Below are 20741 nucleotides of genomic sequence, written 5' to 3' on the forward strand. Positions count from 1 at the left end.
ACTCGGCTCCGCCTCCGCTCCTTCGGGAACAACTGTGACTACGGTTGTTCCCTGTGGCACCCCTCCTGCTCCTGGGACTCAACCTCCCGCCTGGAGAGGAGAGGGATGCTAGTAAGGACCGGAGGGAGAAGCACCAAGCGCGGGCCGAGACCTCTGTTTCGCCCCGCCAGCCAAGCGGCTTCTCCTCGGCTCTGTCGGTTCGGTCTCCTCCTTCGCCCGTCCCCTGTGTGCTTTCACCGGGTCCTGAGGAGGAGGAGACCCGATCTCCGCCGAGGCTATCGAGGAGGCACTCCAGGCCTACCTCGGTAGCCTCGCGAGATCTACACATAGCCTTTCTGATGCTGATCTGGACCGGATGATGAGAAGGTTCATCCAGGCCCAGATGCAGATGGGAGTGTTTGCCTCCCCCTCGGGGAGCTCAACACCCTTTTAAGCCTATTGCTCCTTCTCCGACCCGCTATCCGGGTTCGGAGCAGCTGGAGCCGAGCAGCTTCGAGCCGGGGTGGGTCGGCGCCGATAGTACTTGGTACCGGATCCGACCCTGCCCTCGAGTGCGCCGGACCCGACCTCGGAGCCTGGATCCGAGCCGGATCCGGGGATCAGTGCTCCTTCGGCGCCGCCTGTGTCGGAGCTGCACTGTCCTTCGGATCCGAGCGCCGGCCGCCCGTCCACTCTCGGATCCGAGGGAGCCGATTGTCGGATCCTTTGGTCGAGGTCGGCTCCCCTTCGGCTTTTGATGTAGTGGAGAGGGCTCTGTTGAGGATCTCCGGACCCCCGGCACTTGTTCCGCCCGCCCGCGCTCCCTCTGCACTGGGCCAGGCTTCCACCATCCGCCCGTTTACCTCTTGGGTGTCCCCTGCCGACCCCTGGTGGACCTTATTACCACCAGGGCGTGGAAGGAACCGGACACCGTGGAGCCAATTCCCAAGAGACCGGATAGGATCCTTAGTCCGCCATCCGACCGGGCCCATTGGAGTAAGGCCTCGGTAGATGCCATGTTGACGGCGGCGGCCACAAAGAGGGAACTGGCTCAGGAGAGTCCTCAGTCCACCCACCGAGCAAGGAGTCTCGATGATGGACCGCTTGGGGAAGCGGATGTTCAGTTCGGCGACCTTCTCGGTAAGGGCGCTGAACTATTTGGCACATGTCAATAGGATGCAGCGAGATCTTATTAAGGAATATGCTGCATCCCCCCCCTGAGTCCATTTCGGAGGAGGACAGAGTTCTGCACTCCACCCGTATGGCCACTCTTAGGTCAGTTACAAATACTTCTATGCGGCTACTCTCCCATGCAACGGAAGGCGCCGCTAGCGCTGCGGGGACAGGACTGGTCACTAGACGTCAGCCCTGGCTCCGCCACTGCGCTTTTTCTGCGCCCTTCAAAGCGCCGCTTGCGAACGCCTTTGATGGTTCTGCTCTGTTTGGCAAGACCGTCAGACGCTGACCCAGAGCGAAAAGGACGGAAGACGCTGTCTGCCGTCGGAATCCGCTTCTCTGCACCCCAGAGGCCCTATTCTAGGAACGAAAAGGGTCAGAAGAAGAGGTGGTTCCGGAAGTCGGAGCAGTCCCAGGGGGCTGCGGACAACCAGTCCATCCGTGGCAGAGGAGGACAGGGAGGACGCCCTAGAGGCAGAGGGCTCCCAGAAACTTCGGGTCCAGGGAACCTTTCTCTGAACGGCCCGCGCAGCAACCCTGAGGTTGCCCGACTGCTCTACTCTGGAGGCAGTCGGGGACGTTGGGCACCTAGCGGCATGGGAGTCCATAACATCGGACCGCTGGGTTCTCCAAATCATATCCAGGGATATCGCATTCCTTTCCTTCACCTTCCAAAGTTGAAGTCCCTCCCAGACGCCCCACCCGGTCAACGGGAGGCCGCTTTGGCAGAAATTGGCCATCTGCTAAAGAAAAGAGCCATCCAGCCCGCTCCCCAGACCAGATCGGATCAGGGTTCTACTCCAGATTCTTTTAGTGCCAAAAAGACGGGGAACTAAGACCAATCCTAGACCTCTCTCTCTTGAATCTGGCAGTCCCCAAAGAAAAATTCAATGGTCACTCTGCAATCTATTCTCCCCTTCTGGGAGAAAATCACTGGATGTGCTCGATAGACCTCAAGGACGCCAGACTACCACATCCTGATGGACAGGCGCCAGGAGGTTTCTCCGCTCGGCTGGGAGCCAGTCACTACCAGTTCCGGGTCCTTCCCTTTGGTCTCACCACAGCCCCCAGGGTGTTCACCAAAGTATTAGCAGTGGTAGCGGCCCACCTGAGGCTTCAGGGGTGCAGGTCTTTCCCTACCTGGACGACTGGCTTCTACCGCCCAACAAGGCATCTACTTCTATTGGCGCGAGACTCCTTTCTCCATCTTGCTCCTTTCTGGGCATCACAATAAATACAAAGAAATCCAACCTGGCCCACACAGCTCTTAGATTTTATAGGGGCCAGGCTAGACACAAGGAGTTTACGAGCTTTCCTCACTGCGGACAGAGTTCTAAATCTGCAGCTCCAGGTGCGGGCCATTCTCCATTCAAGTTCTGTTCCAGCGGAGTTGGTCCTGAGGGCTCTAGGGTCCATGGCATCGGCTATAGCACTTCTTCCTCTTGCCAGGCTCAATATGCGCATTCTACAGTGGACGCTCTTAGTACAGTGGTCATACCTTGCTCTCCCCATGCATCATCCCATAGCGATCAGCAAGGCTTGCAAGCGGTCCCTCTTGTGGTGGCTCCACTCCCGGATCTCCACAAAGGCCGCCCATTTTGTGCTTCTCCTCTCGCCACGGTGACCACGGACGCCTCCCTCGGGTGGGGCACTTTGGGCCGGACCGGCCAAGGCACGTGGAACGATTCAGAGACCTTACTGCATATCAATGTTCTAGAGATGAGAGCAGTGCTCTTAGCGTTGCTAGCACTTCAGGACTTTCTTCCCTTGGGAACAATTGCGATTCAATCGGACAACATGTCTGTTGTCTGGTACATCAACAAGCAAGGGGAACAAGGTGTTACCATCTTTGTGGAGAGGCGATGAGAGTTTGGGAATGGGCAATGTCCAGCAATGGCTTTCTAATAGCAACGCAGATTCCGCGTCGGTCCAACATCCTAGCGGACAAGCTCAGTCGCACCATTCTGACCCCTTACGAGTGGTCTCTCAATTGTCAAGTAGCAGAACGCATATTCGCACGGTGGGGAACCCCTTCATGCGATCTTTTGCTTCTCCCTCAAACACCAAGTGCGACAGTTTTTTCGCTCTAATACCTCCTCCCGGAGGTACCCCAAGAGACGCTCTGGTGCATGCTTGGCCACCCGGTCTTCTGTATGCCTATCCACCCTTGCCTCTGATGCTCCAAGTTCTTCAGAAAGCCTCTCGGGTGGGTTGCAGAATGATTCTCATTGCTCCATTCTGGCCTCGACAGATCTGGTTCCCCTTCCTAAGGTCTCACTCGGTGAATCCTCCTTGGATTCTAGATCCCATCCCGGATCTGATATCCCATCCATCCTGCATTCCTCCTCCGAATCTGGACAACCTGAAGCTGACCGCTTGGCTGCTCCAGTTCCACTCTTGATAAGGACTCCCGGTATTTCTTCACCGTTAAAGGCCATTTTGGTGGCGGCTCATAAACCATCCACTAGAAAGGTTTACCAAGCAAATGGAAACGCTTTCTTTAGGGCGGAGCGGCAAGGCCTGAATCCCTTCACGGTTCCTCTCCCTTTAGTGCTTGACTTTCTAACCACTCTCTTTAACGATGGTGCCAGCAGTTCCACAGTCAAAGTACAACTGGCGGCAATTTCTCACTATCACATTGGCCATGACTCTAATCCTCTTATGTCAGCCAAATTGTGTAAAATTTTTCTTAAAGGTACTTTTCTTCTCAGGCCCCTATAAAACAAGCAGTTCCTCCTTGGGACCTTTCTCTGGTCCTACAGGCCTTGACCGCCTCCTTTCGAGCCAGCGGCTACGGTGGATCTTAAATTCTTGTCCTACAAGACAGCCTTTTGGTAGCCATTACATCAGCCAAGAGAGTTTCTGAACTTCAAGCATTATCAGCTAAACCTCCTTACTTGGTATTTCATCCGGACCGTGTCTCCCTCAGGACCAACCCGTCCTTTCTTCCTAAAATCGCTTCTGAAGCAAACATCAATCAATCCATTAACCTCCTGTTTTCTTCCTAAATATGAAAACAAAGGTGAATATAAGCTACATTCACTAGATGTTCACAGGCAACTTAGATTTTATCTGAACAGGACAGCTGGTCATAGGCAATCCGACCAGCTGTTTATTTCCTTTGCAAAATTCAATTTGGGCAAGCCAATCTCTAAAGTTTCTCTGTCCCGCTGGATTTCACAGTGCATTTTATTGGCTTATCAAGCTTCAGGAAGGCCCGCACCGGAGGGTGTTCATGCCCATTCAACCCGGTCAGTATCTACCTCGGCAGCCTTCAAGGCTAGGATTCCTCTAGATGATATTTGTGCAGCAGCCACGTGGGCTTCATCTCATACGCTTATTTCCCACTATAAGTTGGATCTTGCATCTAGGGTAGAGCATCCTTTGGCTCAAGGGTGCTCGGAATATCCTTCCATGATGGCCGCCAAGATTCAGGTAGCTGGGGACTCTGTCCCACAGGTTGCAGACAATGAATATCCTACTTCAGATTTAGAAGTTATGTACTCACCATAACGTTCCATCTGAGTAGGTGTATTCATTTGTCTGCAACCATCCCGCCCTCCTATCCCCCTGGCCTATCAGTTTCCTGCATATTCTATGTTACCCTTTTTAGGGTATTGTTGCTTTGGCAAACTCGATCTGAGGTCATGAGGGTAGAGCAGGGCATTATGGGTGAGGGGAGGAGCTGAGAGCTTGGATCCATAGCTGGAAAACCATGCCGGTTCGGATCCGATATCGGATCCATAACCCACAGGTTGCAGACAAATGAATACACCTACTCAGATGGAACGTTATGGTGAGTACATAACTTCTAATTTTACTTACTATTTCCCGCCGGAACTTTGAAAGCTTTATCTTCAGGATGAGCTTGAGACTGTGATATCCATCGCGGCTGGAAAGCTCGGAGCTTTCTTAAAACGTCATCATGAGGTGTCAGAAGTAAATTGATCTTCTGATCCTCACCAGGAAGCTACTGACTCAAATGTGTTTCCTCGTACAGCATACGGAAAGAAGATATAACTAGATTACTACTTTCAACTTAAATAAATAGGGATTATACTACGCATGTAGCCTAAATACTTTTTCTGATCATCATAGGTATTCTTGAGCCTTATGTATTTATAAACGAGTAGTATTCTCATAAAATAATTGCTTTATGTATGACAAGGGTGCCGATATCTTGATGAGAAATACTAGTTGTGATGTGTGCATTTTTGGAAGATTTAATAACGCTACAAGCTGTTTATATACTTGTGTTACATGTACATTTTTTATAACTATTGACTTGCTGAGAAAATTTTCATGAAGCATTTATCAAAATGTTAAATGTATAGACATATATAATGGGTTATCTCAGTTATTTTATGAATGCATTTGTGTAATAGGCTGATAAGGATGTACCACATAGGCAGCAATAATATTGCAAGGACAGGTGCATTAAAAATAGTTAGATCTGTTTATCATTAGAAAATGTGAAATTTTCATCTTTTGTTTTGTTAATGAAATAGCTTTTCAAAATTCAAAGATAGTATAAGCTATAACTGAATAATAAAAAGCTCATTATATTTAAATAAGGCTTTTATATAGTATACAGGAGCTATTTAAGCACCTTGCTTCTTTGAACTAATATGACCTTTTCACTAGTTTTCAGTATGGTGAAGGACCCTTTGAGGTAACTCAAATTAATGCAATGAATGGAAGATCAGACTTTTAAGGTTTATTAGTCACTCTCCCATAAGAGACTGCACCGGGGTGTTTGGTTATAAGAAAACTAGCAGGATATTGTTGGTTTTACTTCTTGATGAGTAATCACTATATTTGGTTTCTGGCAAAGAAATGCAGTGTTCATTTCTTTCAGAACAATCAGTATGTTAGTTGATTATTAGTAAAATCACTTTTATTAGCATCTTATTTATTAGCTGCCAATGTTAGTGGTTATTGAAGGCCCTTAGGTGATTCATTTACAACTATGTCCCAGTTAGCTGATTACCTATGGCAGTACTATATATCACACTTCAGCCTTTATTAGCCATATTTTGGTAATAAAATAATGCCATAGTCTCTTTTTAAGGTTCTTGTCAAATGTGATTACTTTAAAACAGAAGAGTGAACTAATAGATCATAGTAGTTCTTAATAACCTACTAACTAATGTAAGAAAATTCTGTACTTTATTCCTAAGATGTAGCTGTCATCAATTTACTAACTGACACAACATTATATCTATACATTTGGTTCATACAAAAAAATTGTTTATGTTATTGATGAGAAGCCTTATTTTTATAGTTATGACTATAGACATTTAGGCAGGTGCTGATTGGATGCTGCTTTTGATAGGAGGTCGATTTGAGTGACTGATGTCATTCGAGTTAGGAGTTTTAAACTCCAGAGGGGTTCGGGTTGGTTATTTTGTTTCATGTTTATGTTATAAATATTTTCTAATAACTTTTCAGACGTTCATATCTTATGTAGTAGGAAACAACCTTAATTTTAAGAATATGATACTCTTACACTGTTTGTTCTAATGATCATAATAGTATTCCTATCAGATATATTCTTGTGTATTTCTTAGATCAGTATGCTTATATTTACATCGTTTAATTTTCAATGACTACACTAAAAGGTATATCAGTTAACATTAATGGTTTAAATAATCCTAATAAAAGGAGGAATTTAACTAGCTATTTTAAGTTACATAAATCCCAGTAAGTATTTTTACACGAAACTCACTTAATAACAGAGGATATGTTCAGACTTGAATCTAAAACATATAGGATTTTAGTAAGTTCTGAACATATTAAGAAAAAGAGAGGAGTAGCTATCCTATGGAACAGCATAATGCCTTTTCCTAAAATAATAGATACATATAAGGATAGTAAAGGAATGTTTTGTGCAGTCACCATAGAAATAAACAGTAAAATTTTCACATTGATTAACATATATTGGATGCCAGGGATAGGGATAAACACAGTGAAACAACATCTAGATCAAATTGTACTACTCTCTAAAGGGAACATTATTTTGGCAGGAGATTTCAATTGTATTTTAGATTACAAAGACTCTAGTACTAATGGGAAGAGAATAATATCTACATCATCTAAATTATTAAAAGACTTTTCAGATACTTATTTTTTGAAAGATATAAATTATTTTGCAGATACTACTTTGTTTTACACCTTTTTTTGTCATAGACATAACCCATACTCGAGAATAGATGGAGTTTTTATTTCTAATAATTTAACAGATTCCTTAAACAAATCAGCAGTGATTTCATGTCCTTTATCAGATCATAATTCTATCATTTTTGAAGTGGTAGTCAATCCAAATTTTAATATTCATATAAAAAGGATCCCAGCTTATATCACAAAATTAAAAGATTTTAATGATTTCATTTCTACAGAAGTACAGTATTTTTTAGAACTTAACAATACTAATGATATATCAGAAATTTACATATGGGATGCCCTAAAAGTTTATCTATATGGTAGGATATTGAATTGGTACAACAACAAAAAAAGAAAGCTTGGGATAAAGAGCTGCAAGATATACAATGTAAATTAGACACTTTAAAACTTAGTAATATGGGTGATAAAGATATATCAGATAAAAGAAAAGAAATAAATATGTTAAATAATAAATATCTAGAAATATTAAAACATAAAACTATGATCAATATAGAAAAATTCAAGTTTATAAATTTCTCTTCTAACCCTAAATCCTTAACAATTATTGCTAATAAAACGAAAAGATTAAATAGATTTAATCATATTAATGAAATATTCTCCCCTAAAAAAAGGAAAAATGGTATCGGAAATTCATAATATATTAACTGAATTTAGAGAGTTTTTTATAAACATCAACCAAACAACTACTGAAATTAACTCTAAAGAGGAAATAAAAACATTTATTAATAAATACACTAAAACAAGACCTTCAGAGGAACAAGGGATTTCTATTGATAAACAAATATCTTTCAAAGAACTTCAGACTCACATTACCAAATTAAAGAAAAATAAAGCACCAGGTAATGACGGCATCATTCCTGAAATTTACAAATTACTACCTATAAATGCTCTAAAATTGCTTTATAAAGTACTTAATCTTGTTCAGGACAAAAACATAATTCCACCTTCTTGGAAATACATTTTATTTCTCCTATTTTAAAATCTAACCAAGATCCCTCTAAGTGTACCTCCTATAGACCCATCTCCCTATTAAACACTGATTACAAATTATTTATGTCCATTTATGCAGAAAGGCTTAAAACACTTTTAGGAACAAAAAAGCCAGCAAAAAGGTGGAATCAACACTCATAAAGATATAATATACATTTATTGAATGTCCGTAGGATAGAGGGAATAACCCTACTATCCTAAAAAATCCAGACTGGTTTCGGCTTAATAATGCCTTCTTCAGTGGATAAAGAATAAAACATCCAACAATACCAATATATATACTCAATCAAGTATCACATGAGAACACCTAAAGACAAGACATTGGTCCATCAAAATTGGTCATTAAGACCAAGTGGAAATAATGCGCCAAGCTTCACAATCCATTTTCGTTCTTTGAAGTTAAGTAACTCTTGCCAGCCTGACTTGTCCCTGCATTTACCCCTAATACAATCTATAGCAGTAAATAAAAAAGAAGCTGAATGGTGCTTAAGAACATGTTTATAAAGTGCTTTATTCTTACGTTTGTTTCTTATATCACTAAGATGTTCCCCAATTCTCAAACGAAACGGCCTGGAGGTTTGCCCTACATAAAATGAAGAGCATGTGCATGTAACAAGATAAATAACCCACTCCGTGCTACAGTTGGCCCAAAATTCAATATAAAATCAAAAAATACAATATACCTGATGAATACAATGAATATATAGCTCAGTCTCAACAAATAGCATATTTAGGTATAATTATTACTAACAATATTAAAGATACCATTCAAATAAATTATAATAAAAGTCTATTACAGATAGAATATTTAATAAATAAATGGAACAAATTACCCTTTTCTATGGATGATAAACTTTTAATAATAAAGATGATCCTTCTCCCTAAAATCTTATATATAATTCAATCTTTATCTATACCTCCTTCTTACCAAATAATTAAAAAATGTAATTCAGTGAGTCAGAAATTTTTGTGGTTCCCAAATAAGCCAAGAATTGCATTAACATGCCATATGTATACTTGGAATAATGGGGGTATAGCCTTACCAAATTTAGACATTTATTCAATTTCATCAGTATTCACTACAATCTCTCATCTCATTGATGTGGAATATACTGCTAAGTGGAAAGAGTTTATAGAGGTATTGTCACAAAATACCAAAGATATAAACAGTTCCTATAATCTAAATATAATTAATAATCCATTTATTTGGAGGTTAAAAGATTATATTTCTGAATTTTCTTCTCTGAGTTTTAACTCTGTATAGAGTTTGTCTTTTAAAATCATTTAAAAATGTTATATTTAAATATAACATATATAAGGATTGGCTTTGTTTTAATCTTCCCTATAGCCTACACACACAGATCTATTTTCTCTTCAGATTATACAAAAATGTCTATATTTCAGCAAAAGCATTTAACATTTTGGCACCAAATGATGATAAATAATGAGATAAAATCCAATAGTTTACTCTTGGAAGAGTATAAACTTGATTCTTGTTTATGGTTAGAGCTTCAAGAAGCTAGACAATATGTATTAAATAAATTGGATTCTATGTCTCCTATAATTAGGAAAAAAATTCCCAAGCTAATACAATATATGATTTTATCAGTTTTGCATAAATCTCCTGCTAATAACAAGTTTATCAAACATTTATAGGGCAATTAAATGTGATTTAGATACACATTCAGATAATTATTGGAAATATTTTTCTTTAATTAATAATAATCCCCCTTCTGAGAAAGACAAATGTAATATTTTACAATCAGCAAATATGACTACTTCTTCTTTAAAATGGAAATTATTCACATGGAAATTTTTAAATAGATCATTTATCACTCCTCATAATATAAGTATATTTTCTAAAAAGAATATAACGTGTTGGAGATGTAATATTGAATTGAATGCTGACTGGTCTCATATGTTTTATAATTGCATATATTTAAGAAAATTTTGGGATGATATCAATAATTTGTTGCAAACAATTTTTACTGATAATTTCTTTATATCTAAATCACTTGTTTTATTTAATACTCCTGTTCCTGATTGTATAAAAGAGAATAAGTTCCATTTGGTTTGTTCTATACTATCTATAGCTAGAAAAACAATCACTAAGAACTGGAAATCTAGTACAGCACCTACATTTTTGGAATTTAAAAATATACTCCTTGAAACGTGTAATTTGGAAATGTTAACTATTAAATCTAGATCGTCTAGGAATACTACATTATATAATTCATGGAATATCATCTGTGAACTTCTAGAAAAATAGTTTATTAATTTATGTAAACAGATGATTTTAATTAATCCTACAGCTACATTAACAATTTTTTTTTTGCATGATGAACGTCTTTGTACCTAGTTTAGTTATATTGGTTTATATATTAGAAAGTTTGTTTTTTTAATTTGTTTTTTAACTTTAAAGAAAAAATGTTATAATTTCATGGAAATATTTGTTCATTTTAATAATTGGTTAATAAAATTCTTTGAAAAAAAAAAAGAAGTAACAAGAATTATTTAGAGGAACTGACAAATGTTAAGAGTATTGAGGACAAGGGGACTCTCACAGAACAAGAGGTGGCGCAATTGAAGAATGATAAACATAAAATAAGCAATTATCTTGATAATATGCATGACTTTAGAAAGATTGCTGTTAAGCAACTGTTTTTATCATAACTCCAGAACACAAAAATGTTTAGCACAATGACTCGGGTAACAGAAAGTAGAAAGGGTTGTTTCCAAGCTTAGGCAGCCTATAATAAGGAAGATAACAAGAGATACTATAGAGTTACTAGAAATATTTCGGACATTTTTATGAAAGTATAAAGCAGGAAAATATGTAAATCCAGAAAAGGTACAAATGGAAATGTTTATGGAAGAATTAAATATGCCAAGATTAGAGGTAGATGAGACTAAATTACTAACAGGATAAGAGGAGAGGAGATAAAATTGTTATGTATAACCAATCCACAGGAAAGTCCTCAGAAATAGATGGTATTTCTGTGGAAGTTTGGAAATAAACTGAAAAAGATCTGGAAGGTTTTGTTTAAGAGTATTTTAAAAGGTAAAGTACCACCATCCTGGAAGAAAGCGGTGGTGGCTGTAATACCTAAAGAGGGTAAAGACCCATCAGATCCAGGTTCATACAGGCCAGTTTCAATCCTAAACCGGGATTGTAAAGTGTTTGTTTATAATGGCTAAAAGAATGGCAAAGTTGATACCAAAATAAATTGATAAATATAGATCGGTGTGTTTTTTTGTGGAGGGGAGGCAAACATTGACAACATTAACAGAACATTGATGATCCAGAGGGAAACAGAATGTAAGAAAATACCACTGTTGTTGGCAGGTCTTGATGCAGGGAAAGTGTTTGACAGAGTAAGCTGGGAGTTTATGAGCAGGACAATGGAAGTATGTGCATTCCCTATTAAAATTATAAGGTTGATTAGAAGAATACATGAGGGATTGCAAGGAAAGGTTGAAGTGGTTAGGTTCCTAACTGATGATTTCTGTTTGAGCAGAGGAACCAGGCAAGGGTGTCCTCTTTTTCTGCTGTGTTGTTTGCATTATATTTAGAACCATTGGCAAAGAAAATAAGGGACTCAGAAATTCAAGGATATAATTGGTATGCTAGTCAATAAAAACTGGCTCTGTTTGCAGATGATATTATTTTATATCTGATAAAACCAGAAAAGGACATTTCAGTGTTGTGGAATATTCTGAGACAGTGTCAAATCTTTTTAGAGTTTCAAAATGAATGAAGCTAAAACAAAGGCAATAGCTGTAAATTATGTACCCACATATGAATTTGTTCAGCAATATCCATATTTATGAGAACATGATAAAATTAAGTTTTTAGGAGTATGGATTAAAAAAAATTCTGGTGTGGCAGCTAAGGATATGTGGGAAGAGACTAAACAAAAGATAATACAAAACTGAGAAATTGGAAGCTCTGATATATGGAAATGGATAGCAACATACAAACAGTTAAAATGCTTTTAGTCCCTTTAATTTTATATACAGGTCAGGCATATTTTTATCAATCACAGGAGAAGTTGTTGATAGCAAGCTGAAGGATTTTATCTGGGAGGGGAAGAGGGCAAAAGTTAAATGGGATAAGCTGATTCTGCCTGTAGAACAAAGCGGTTTGGGATTACCCAATTTGAAGGGGTATTTCAGAGCTACAGAGTTAAGGCTACTATACATAGCACAAGCAGAAACCAATAATTTAAAGTGGAAAGGGATGATGATGAAACAGGGAGGAAGCTCAAGAAACTAGGAGAGACTGGGATTTTGGATGCAGATCTTTAACGAGAATAATAAAAGTCATACAGAATATTATATTCATAATGTAACAGTAGTCTAAGAACTAAGCCAACACAGGAATCGTGAAAGGAGATTCTGTAGATAGGGATGACTGCAATTAGGGATACAGACAACAGTTATTATAACAGCTGGAATTTATTGGAGAAAACTGGCAAAAGAGCCAAAGCATTGAGAGCAAATAATTAGTGAGGTAAACGTAATAGAATGGGAAGATTCCAAGAATTTATTTGGACGGCAGGCTAGAGATTACCTTCCCTATGAAGGACTGATAGGATCTCCCTGTTTTCTTTCTCTTTGCCTATACTAAGTGAAAGACCAGCACTGGCAGAGTTTTTAGTAGAATCTAGAACAGAAGCTGCTGTTAATAAAGAAATAATTAATAAAGCATATCAAATATTGCATGATAATTATAGCAGTCAATCAGAGGAGGTTAGAAAGGAATTGGAAAAGAGATTGGATAAGCGATTCCCAAAGAAACAATGGAAGTATATCTGTATGTCTCCCAAATGTGCAATGGATATGAAGGTGGGTGTTGGCTTTTGGGGATTGAAAAGGGGGAGAAACTTTTACAATAGTGTAAAGTTGTGCTGTTCTTAGCAAAGTAAGAGAAGCATGAAGGCAAGAAGCTGTCAAGAATCTGAATTGCAAACAGCAAGTCTTGCATTTCTGCACATGAAATAATCAAACCAGAAGTGTTTTAAATATTACAGAATATGGACTATGCCTAGAATATCCATTCTCTGTAGTCTTGAGATAAAAAAATGCTCTAAGTAGATCTGCTAATAAAATTTCAGTCCCAGTATTATATGAATGCGAACAGAAACTGAGAAGTAACAGAGTATCCCCTTTAATTCTGTATATAACAGAGTCTGGCTACAGTTATTAGTCTCTAATTAATGCTCCAGTCCTTATGTGATAGAATGTGGAATACATTGTAAAGTGTTTGGTATGATTCTTTGTAACCGTAGTGTTTCTGAAGTGTTACAAGAAGCTTTAATGCCAAATTCTTTTGCTGTAAGTCATGATAAATGAGTTGTACAGCAACAATAACAGTGGGTTTCTAGAAGTAGTATCCAGATGATTGTGCAAATAGTATAATATTTTTTTCTTTCTTTTTTTTGAGTAAATCTAAATCACAACCTGTTCAATTGTATCACAAAAAAATCAAAGAAAGGTTGACAGCAGGGTAGTACCTGTCTTCTCTTGCAGCATGTGTGTTTACCTTTTCATAACAAAAACCCTGTGTGTGGTTTCTGGGTTGCACTTATCCATTCTTATAATGACTTCACCAAGGTGTTGCTCCTACATTACATTCAGAACAAACCGGTGTATAAACTGAATGTTGCTGTTCTGTCTTTTTTCTTTGATAGCTGTTGTTCATTGCATATGTTATAGTAAGTATATACTGAAGCAGTTTTTGAAACTTAAAATCCTACTTTGTCAATGAGAATTACACATTCTTGCCGAACACATATATTTTCCATGTTATGAGCTGTAGTAACTTATGCTATCCAAAAACACCTTTAGGAAAGTGAAATTCCATTTTAAAAGTGTTTTTGTAGTGGGATTGGTCTTAATCTACTGTTTCAATGTGATGTAGCCACTTTTGTGAAATCTGACTACTAAGGGAGTGGGCAGAAAGGCTAAACAGAGGCGCTGCAGTTAATAAGGATGATGATTACAGCTTTAAAATATTTTTTTCTTATTTTAAGAAATAGTTAGTGAAAATGTTTTTTTTTTTTTTGCTTCGGAATTAATTCATACTGCTAAGCATGATTTGTTGTACATAGTGCACAAAATGTATTTATCCCTAATAGCAGAACATGTGCTTATTTGTTAAGTTGCTGCTGTCATACTGAAAGAATTCTGCATATTGTTTTAGGACTGGCAGGATGCTGGCGTTGAGCAACTGTGCCTCCACACAGTGGATTTCACCGGAGTTCCCACTTTGGAGAATCTGCAGAAGGGTGTATCTTTTATCATGGAGCACAGAGAAAAGGGGAGTAGTGTATATGTCCACTGTAAGGCAGGGCGCTCTCGTAGTGCTACAATGGTTGCAGCATATCTGATCCATGTAGGTTTTTCCAATCTTTAATTCAGTGCTTACTTTTGTAGGACCAAATCTGTTAACATATATTGCTACATCTTTTAACACTTACTGGTAAAATGACTGAATCACATTTACTTTATGGATAACATCTAAATAGAGATAATTGTATTTATTTTAATAATTTATTATACTGAGAAGTAGGTCAACGACAGTTCACAATGAATCTGTCTTTATTAACTCTGTAAAAATATTGTGAAACTGTTCACAGTTCATTGAATGTAAGGTAAGTAAAGGAAATGTGTTTTGTTCAGCTATGTTTTGTTGAGCTTTGTGAACATTTGTGACATCATGAAGGGAAGCAGTGTTGGAACATTGCATCTGATGTTGTTAATCTTCATTCATTCCTTACATGTGGGTTTGGAACCGATCCTCTGTTCCGACTCGGCCATTTACCAAGTCCGTGCCAGCCAGAAAGCTCTTGAGCTGAGCCTTACCCATAGTGCTCTTCTCCATGTTACATGAGATCTCGTTTGCCGTGTAAAAAACAAGACGTGCCAGACAGCCTCTCAGCTAAGTGTTCATTTTGTTGATAAGTTTTGTGGAATTTTTTCCTAAGTCTTTTTCTGTAACAAATCTGTGTTGTTTTGTTGTACCCTTTTCGCTAATTCCCTATTTTCAGCTTTTCTTCTCTCCTTTTTGTACCAGTTGGTAATTCTTCTACCATTGTTGGTACCTTCCCTTACCCGGTTGGGTAGTCTTTCATACCATAGTTGGTACTCCCTCTGCTATTTCTCTTTTTACATCTAAGATTTGTACTGCCTTTATTATTATTGTTATTATTGCTATTTTTGGATCGTGTGCTTTTCCTATTTGGGAATTATTGTACTTATTGTAGAAAATATGTCAGAAAAGAAAACAACTACTGGTTTTAAAAGATGTGACAAATGTGACAAAAAAATGTATAACATAGCGTCATATGTCTTGTATTTAGTGGTTTCCCATTTAACTCCCCTCACCCCCAAAAGGGCCTATAACCATGCCAGAAGACTGTAGAGTCCCTGAAATCACAGACACTCAGGTTAAAACAGCCCTCTCCAAAACCAAAAACACAGCATCAGTGGGACCGGACGGTGTCCTAGGCTGCGTCCTACATGAGCTCAAAGACGAACTAACCCCTCACCTAAACACACTGTTCAAACTCAGCCTCTCCACAGGCTACGTACCCATAGAGTGGCGCACAACAATGGTTATTCCGCTTCACAAAGGTGGAGCCACAACAGACCTCGGGAACTATCTCCCTGTAAGCCTGACTAGCTTGGTCTGCAAGGCTATGGAGCGCATCATCATGGAACTCATTAACAGAGACATTGGGAACCTCCAAACACTGGACCCTACCCAGTTCAGCTTTGTTAAGGGCAGATCATGCCTCCTAAACCTGGTGGACTTCTTTGAGACAGTTATCAAGGCTATAGACGAGGGAAAGGTGGTACACATAGCCTACCTAGACCTCGTAAAGGCTTTTGACACCTTTCCCATTCTGGTATTATGGACAAGCTCACCAGCCTGGACATAAACTCCTACGTCACAAGATGGGTTGCCAACTGGCTCATGGACAGAACCCACATGGTGAGAGTTCCTGGAGCTAGGTCCGACTCTAAACCGGTTACAAGTGGCGTTCCCCAGGGCTCAGTCCTAGGACCCCTCGTGTTCGGCATATACTTCTCAGAGGTACAGGCAAGCACAGGAGGACTATGGCTGACCAAGTTCGCAGACGACTGCAAACTAGGGGCTATAATTGACTCTCTAGCTGACACAGACATCCTCCAAAAGGGTCTCACTGAGACGGATACTTGGTGTCAAAGTCATGGCCTCAAGCTAAATGCCAAAAAGTGCATAGTCATCCCCTTTGGAAAAAACAAAGTACCCACAAACTACCACATAGGTGGTAGTCCCTTAAATACGGAAGACGTAATAAGGGATCGGGGACCCAAGTAGATAGTAATCTCACCTTTGATAATCATATTGCCAAAGTGTTTAGAAAATCCTTCTACGTGGCCCACCTAATCACAAAAGAATTTGCATCCAGATCAAAATAAGTAATTGTGCCCCTCTACTCATCACTCATCAGACCCATCATAGAGTACAACGCCCCATTTAGGATGTACCTTACACGGATATAAATAGGACGTGCTGGAGGGATAGATTTATCACTCAGAGACTCCCTATGCTGTGGAATAAAATCCCGGTCCATGTGAGGCAGAGCACCTCGCTGACTCTGTTCAAGAGAAATCTAGACCTGTGGATGGGAGATCGTAGGTTTACCCCGGGAATCATCTCTGGGTCACTGCTGGACAGAGGCACAACAAACTAATGGGCACAGTATTTTTTCATATAAGGGGTGGCGTAAGCCACAATAATTTGGGCTAGGCTTATAAATGCCTTAGGGCAGATAGCCTAGTATAAACCTATGAACCTATGAACCTATAAGACACCTGCAACAGCTGGAAAGACCACAGAAGTACCTCACCAAGAGGATCACTGACCCAAAACAGATGCCCTCTGCAACTCGACTGAAGAAATTACAGCTGTACTTGGTTTCCTACCGCCTACTCAGAGATGATCTCTGCCTGACATACAAGGCCATGTCCAACCCAGAATTAATGGACATGCTCCACCTAAAGAAAACCTTTTCCCCGCGAGCCAGGCGCTCTAGGGATCTAAACCTCACCACAACAATAAATAGGACATGCTGGAGGGATAGATTCCTGTCCCAGAGACGTCCCATGCTTTGGAACAAGATCCCAATCTACATTAGGCAGAGCTCCTCGCTAACACTCTTCAAAAGAAACCTTGATGAGTGGATGGGAAACAAAGTTTACCTCGGGGATCACTTCAGTGGCTCTGCTGGACAGAAGCACAGGGAACTAATCTAAGGGGACGGCGAAAGCCAACACATTCTGGCTAGGCTTATAAATGTCTTTGGGCAGATAGCCTAGTACATATCTATGAACCTATTTATCGGAGAAAACCGCCGTGTGATATTTGTAGGACTTTCAGCTCCCACACTCTTGCAGAACGCAAAAATAAACTGATGCTTGCTCGTTTATTAAAATCTCCTTTTTCGGAGGCGATCTCTGAGATGGAGGCTTCACCCCCTCCGAGGAAAGATGATAAAAAGAGGAGTAAATCCCTTCCCACTTCTCCTCACAAGTCGAAATTATCGGAACCAAGGCCTAAGGTTCCTAAGTTGTAGCATAAGGAGTCTTCGGTTCTGAGATTGAAATCCTCGGCTCCGATCTCTGCTCCAAAAGTGGCAATTTCATCAGCGCCATCTGTTCCATCGGACCGACCACATCATCTGCTCCAATCTCTGCTACTGCACCGTTAACTTTACCTAAGGCACTGACCACATCGTCTCCTCTGATTTCTTTGTCTGTTCAACCTTTGGCAACGACAACCGTCATGAAAACTGCCTCGGCTCCGACACATCTCTGCCAGTAGTCTCTCCGGAACTGTTTTTTTCCCTTCCTGAACTTCATAACGGTCTTTCGACTTCGGCTCAGTGAAATGAACATCTTCCCAGGACCAGATACTCCCCGTCGGTGGACCCTTTCTATGAACAGCAGTACAGTCCTTTCTTTGGATGTCCAGTTTCACCATCGGGGTTATCTACCCTTTCCTCCAAGAGCCTTTCAGAGTTAGATATAGTGAGACTGGTAGACCAGCTGTTGACAGCCAGAGGCATATCTGCAGCTCAGAAACCCTCTCACTCTGATCCGAAGGCCCTGCTTCGAGGACTCCGCAGTATTTTCTTCCTCCAACTTCTTCGCAGGTTTTGGAAGTTTTGTCACCGGTTGCTACTCTGGTTCCAGCTGCTCCAGCACCTATACTGGATCTCTCTTCGGTGCTGGAGACTACTTTCGTCTGAACCCTATGCAGAAACAGGCCATCCTTGGGTTCAAGATTGGCCTGCCTCGGCAGCCCTGTCTCTTCCGGAGGATCCTTCCCTGGGGGTTGGTCCATTGAGGTGGTGTGTGACCCCGGTTCAGAGTTTGTCTGTTTCAGTTCCAGCCTCCCATCCCTCCTCGGGTGGGGGGTATCCGGCCTTCCAGGTGATGGAGAGAGCGGGTTTGGGAGCCTCAAGTTACCCTTCATCAAGGTTCCCCTTCTGCAGGTTCCTCTTCTGATGTTCCCCTCAAGGATGTTCCTTGCAAGAAAGCATGCAAGAAGAAACACTTTGATTCCTCGGAGGAATCGCTGACCAAAGATACGGACTTCGATGATGGGGAAGGGTCCCCACAATCGCTCCCTGAAGATGTTTCCTTTGGGGACATCCTGGAAATACTGAAACAGCGGGGCAACTGGAAGTCCAGCATCCCTTCCCCCAAGGAGAACGTATTCTTGCAGGCTTTCCGAGCCTGACCCTCTACCTCCTAGGTGACCCCCCCCCCCCACAGATGAACTTGTCCAGTACATCGTGCAGCAGGCTTGGATGACACCTGATGCCATTGAGCCGATCCCACATAGGCAAGATAAGATGCCCTCTCCACCAGAAGATCAACCGCCATTGGTCCAAATGTCTTCCTATTGAGGCTATGGTTATGGCGGCAGCCACAAAGAAAGAGCTCGCTGAGGAGAGCTCTACTGTTCATCCCCCGAACAGTGAATCTCGAGTGATAGGATAGGGAAGCGGGTCTTTACTTCAGCGACCTTTGCAATCGGGTCTATGAACTACTTGGCACACTTCATGCAGCTTCAGAGAGACTTAATTTCAGAGCTTTCCGAAATGTTAGCAGGAGCAGTGTCCGATGAGGTACGAGACAAGGTTGCCTCACAACTCGTCACCCTGGAGTCTATTTACATTTCATCCATAAGGTTCATTTCATACTCAACCAAAGGAGTGGCAAGAGTGGCAGGTGCTGGAGTCATGGCTAGGTGCCACACCTGGATGCGACTTTGCGGACCCTTTCAAGTCTTCCTTCCTTAACGTCCCCATTGAGGCCTCATCCCACTTTGGCTCTAACGTTAAGGATACCTTGGGCAGGTGTGAAAAGGACGGTAAGACCCTGTCTGCCATAGGTGTCCGTTTCTCTACTCCCCAGAGACCCTACTCCAGGAACAACAGGAGTGGAAAGATGTGGTACCAAAACTCCCAAGGGCCTTTCCACAACACACGGGCTGAATTTTCCTCCTGGGCAGAGAGGGTAATTCAAATGGAAGATGCCCCTTTAGGGGCAGGGGGTGTCCATGTAACCAGGGATCCAGAGATTCTTTCTCTGGACAAGCCTATCCGTGCTCCTGAACAGCGGCCCGATTGCTTGCCTCTGGAGGCAGTCGGGGGGTATTTTCTCTCTGCACCAGTTTGCCTGTCAAGAGATAACCACAGATTCTTGGGTGCAGACAGTAATAACCAGAGGATATCACATTCCCTTCTTGTCAAAGCCAAAGCATTCCCGACGTTCCACACAGTCAAAGCGAATTTGCAGGAATAGAAATTCAAAAGCTGCTTCAAAAAAGAGTCATCCAAGTAGTCCCCCCAGACCAACAATGATCCAGCTTTTACTCAGGATTCTTTTTAGTGCCAAAACTAACATGGGACTGAAGGCCCATTTTAGACCTCGGCAACCTAAACAAATTTTTCAAACAATTGTTTTGGATGGTCACGTTACAGTCGATACTTACTTTTTTGGAAAAAGACGAATGGATGTGCTCTGTAGACCGTCAGGACGTGTATTGCCACATAAATATGGACAAACGCTCCAGAAGATTTCTCCGCTTTCGGCTAAGGCCAATCATTACCAATTCCGAGCACTGCTTTTTGGTCTCTCTACAGCCCCCAGAGTGTTCACCAAATGGATGGCGGTGGTGACAGCTCACTTGAGACTGAGGATTCCGGATGTTTCCATACTTGGACGATTAACTCCTTAATGCCCCTACCGAGCATCAACTTTTGTTCATCATACAGCAAACACAGAAACTTTTGTCGCACTTGGGCATCACTGTGAACGAGAGCAAATGCAAATTAATTCCGTCCCAAAGG

The 20741-nt window shown here is 41.2% G+C and overlaps 1 protein-coding gene across 2 annotated transcripts in view; it reads left to right on the forward strand.

Annotated features, from left to right (window-relative positions):
* The window catches only part of PTPMT1 (protein tyrosine phosphatase mitochondrial 1), a 188487-nt gene that overhangs the window by 73789 nt on the left and 93957 nt on the right, over positions 1-20741 (forward strand). For both annotated transcript variants that reach the window (XM_044082736.1, XM_044082737.1), the window contains exon 3: positions 14534-14725. In XM_044082736.1, the coding sequence (XP_043938671.1) occupies positions 14534-14725 (192 nt within the window). The remainder of the gene's footprint in view (positions 1-14533; positions 14726-20741) is intronic.

This window comes from Protopterus annectens, chromosome 9.part0 (assembly GCF_019279795.1).
Source record: "Protopterus annectens isolate FY-2018-M chromosome 9.part0, PAN1.0, whole genome shotgun sequence".
Classification (NCBI taxonomy): Eukaryota; Metazoa; Chordata; order Ceratodontiformes; family Protopteridae; genus Protopterus; species Protopterus annectens.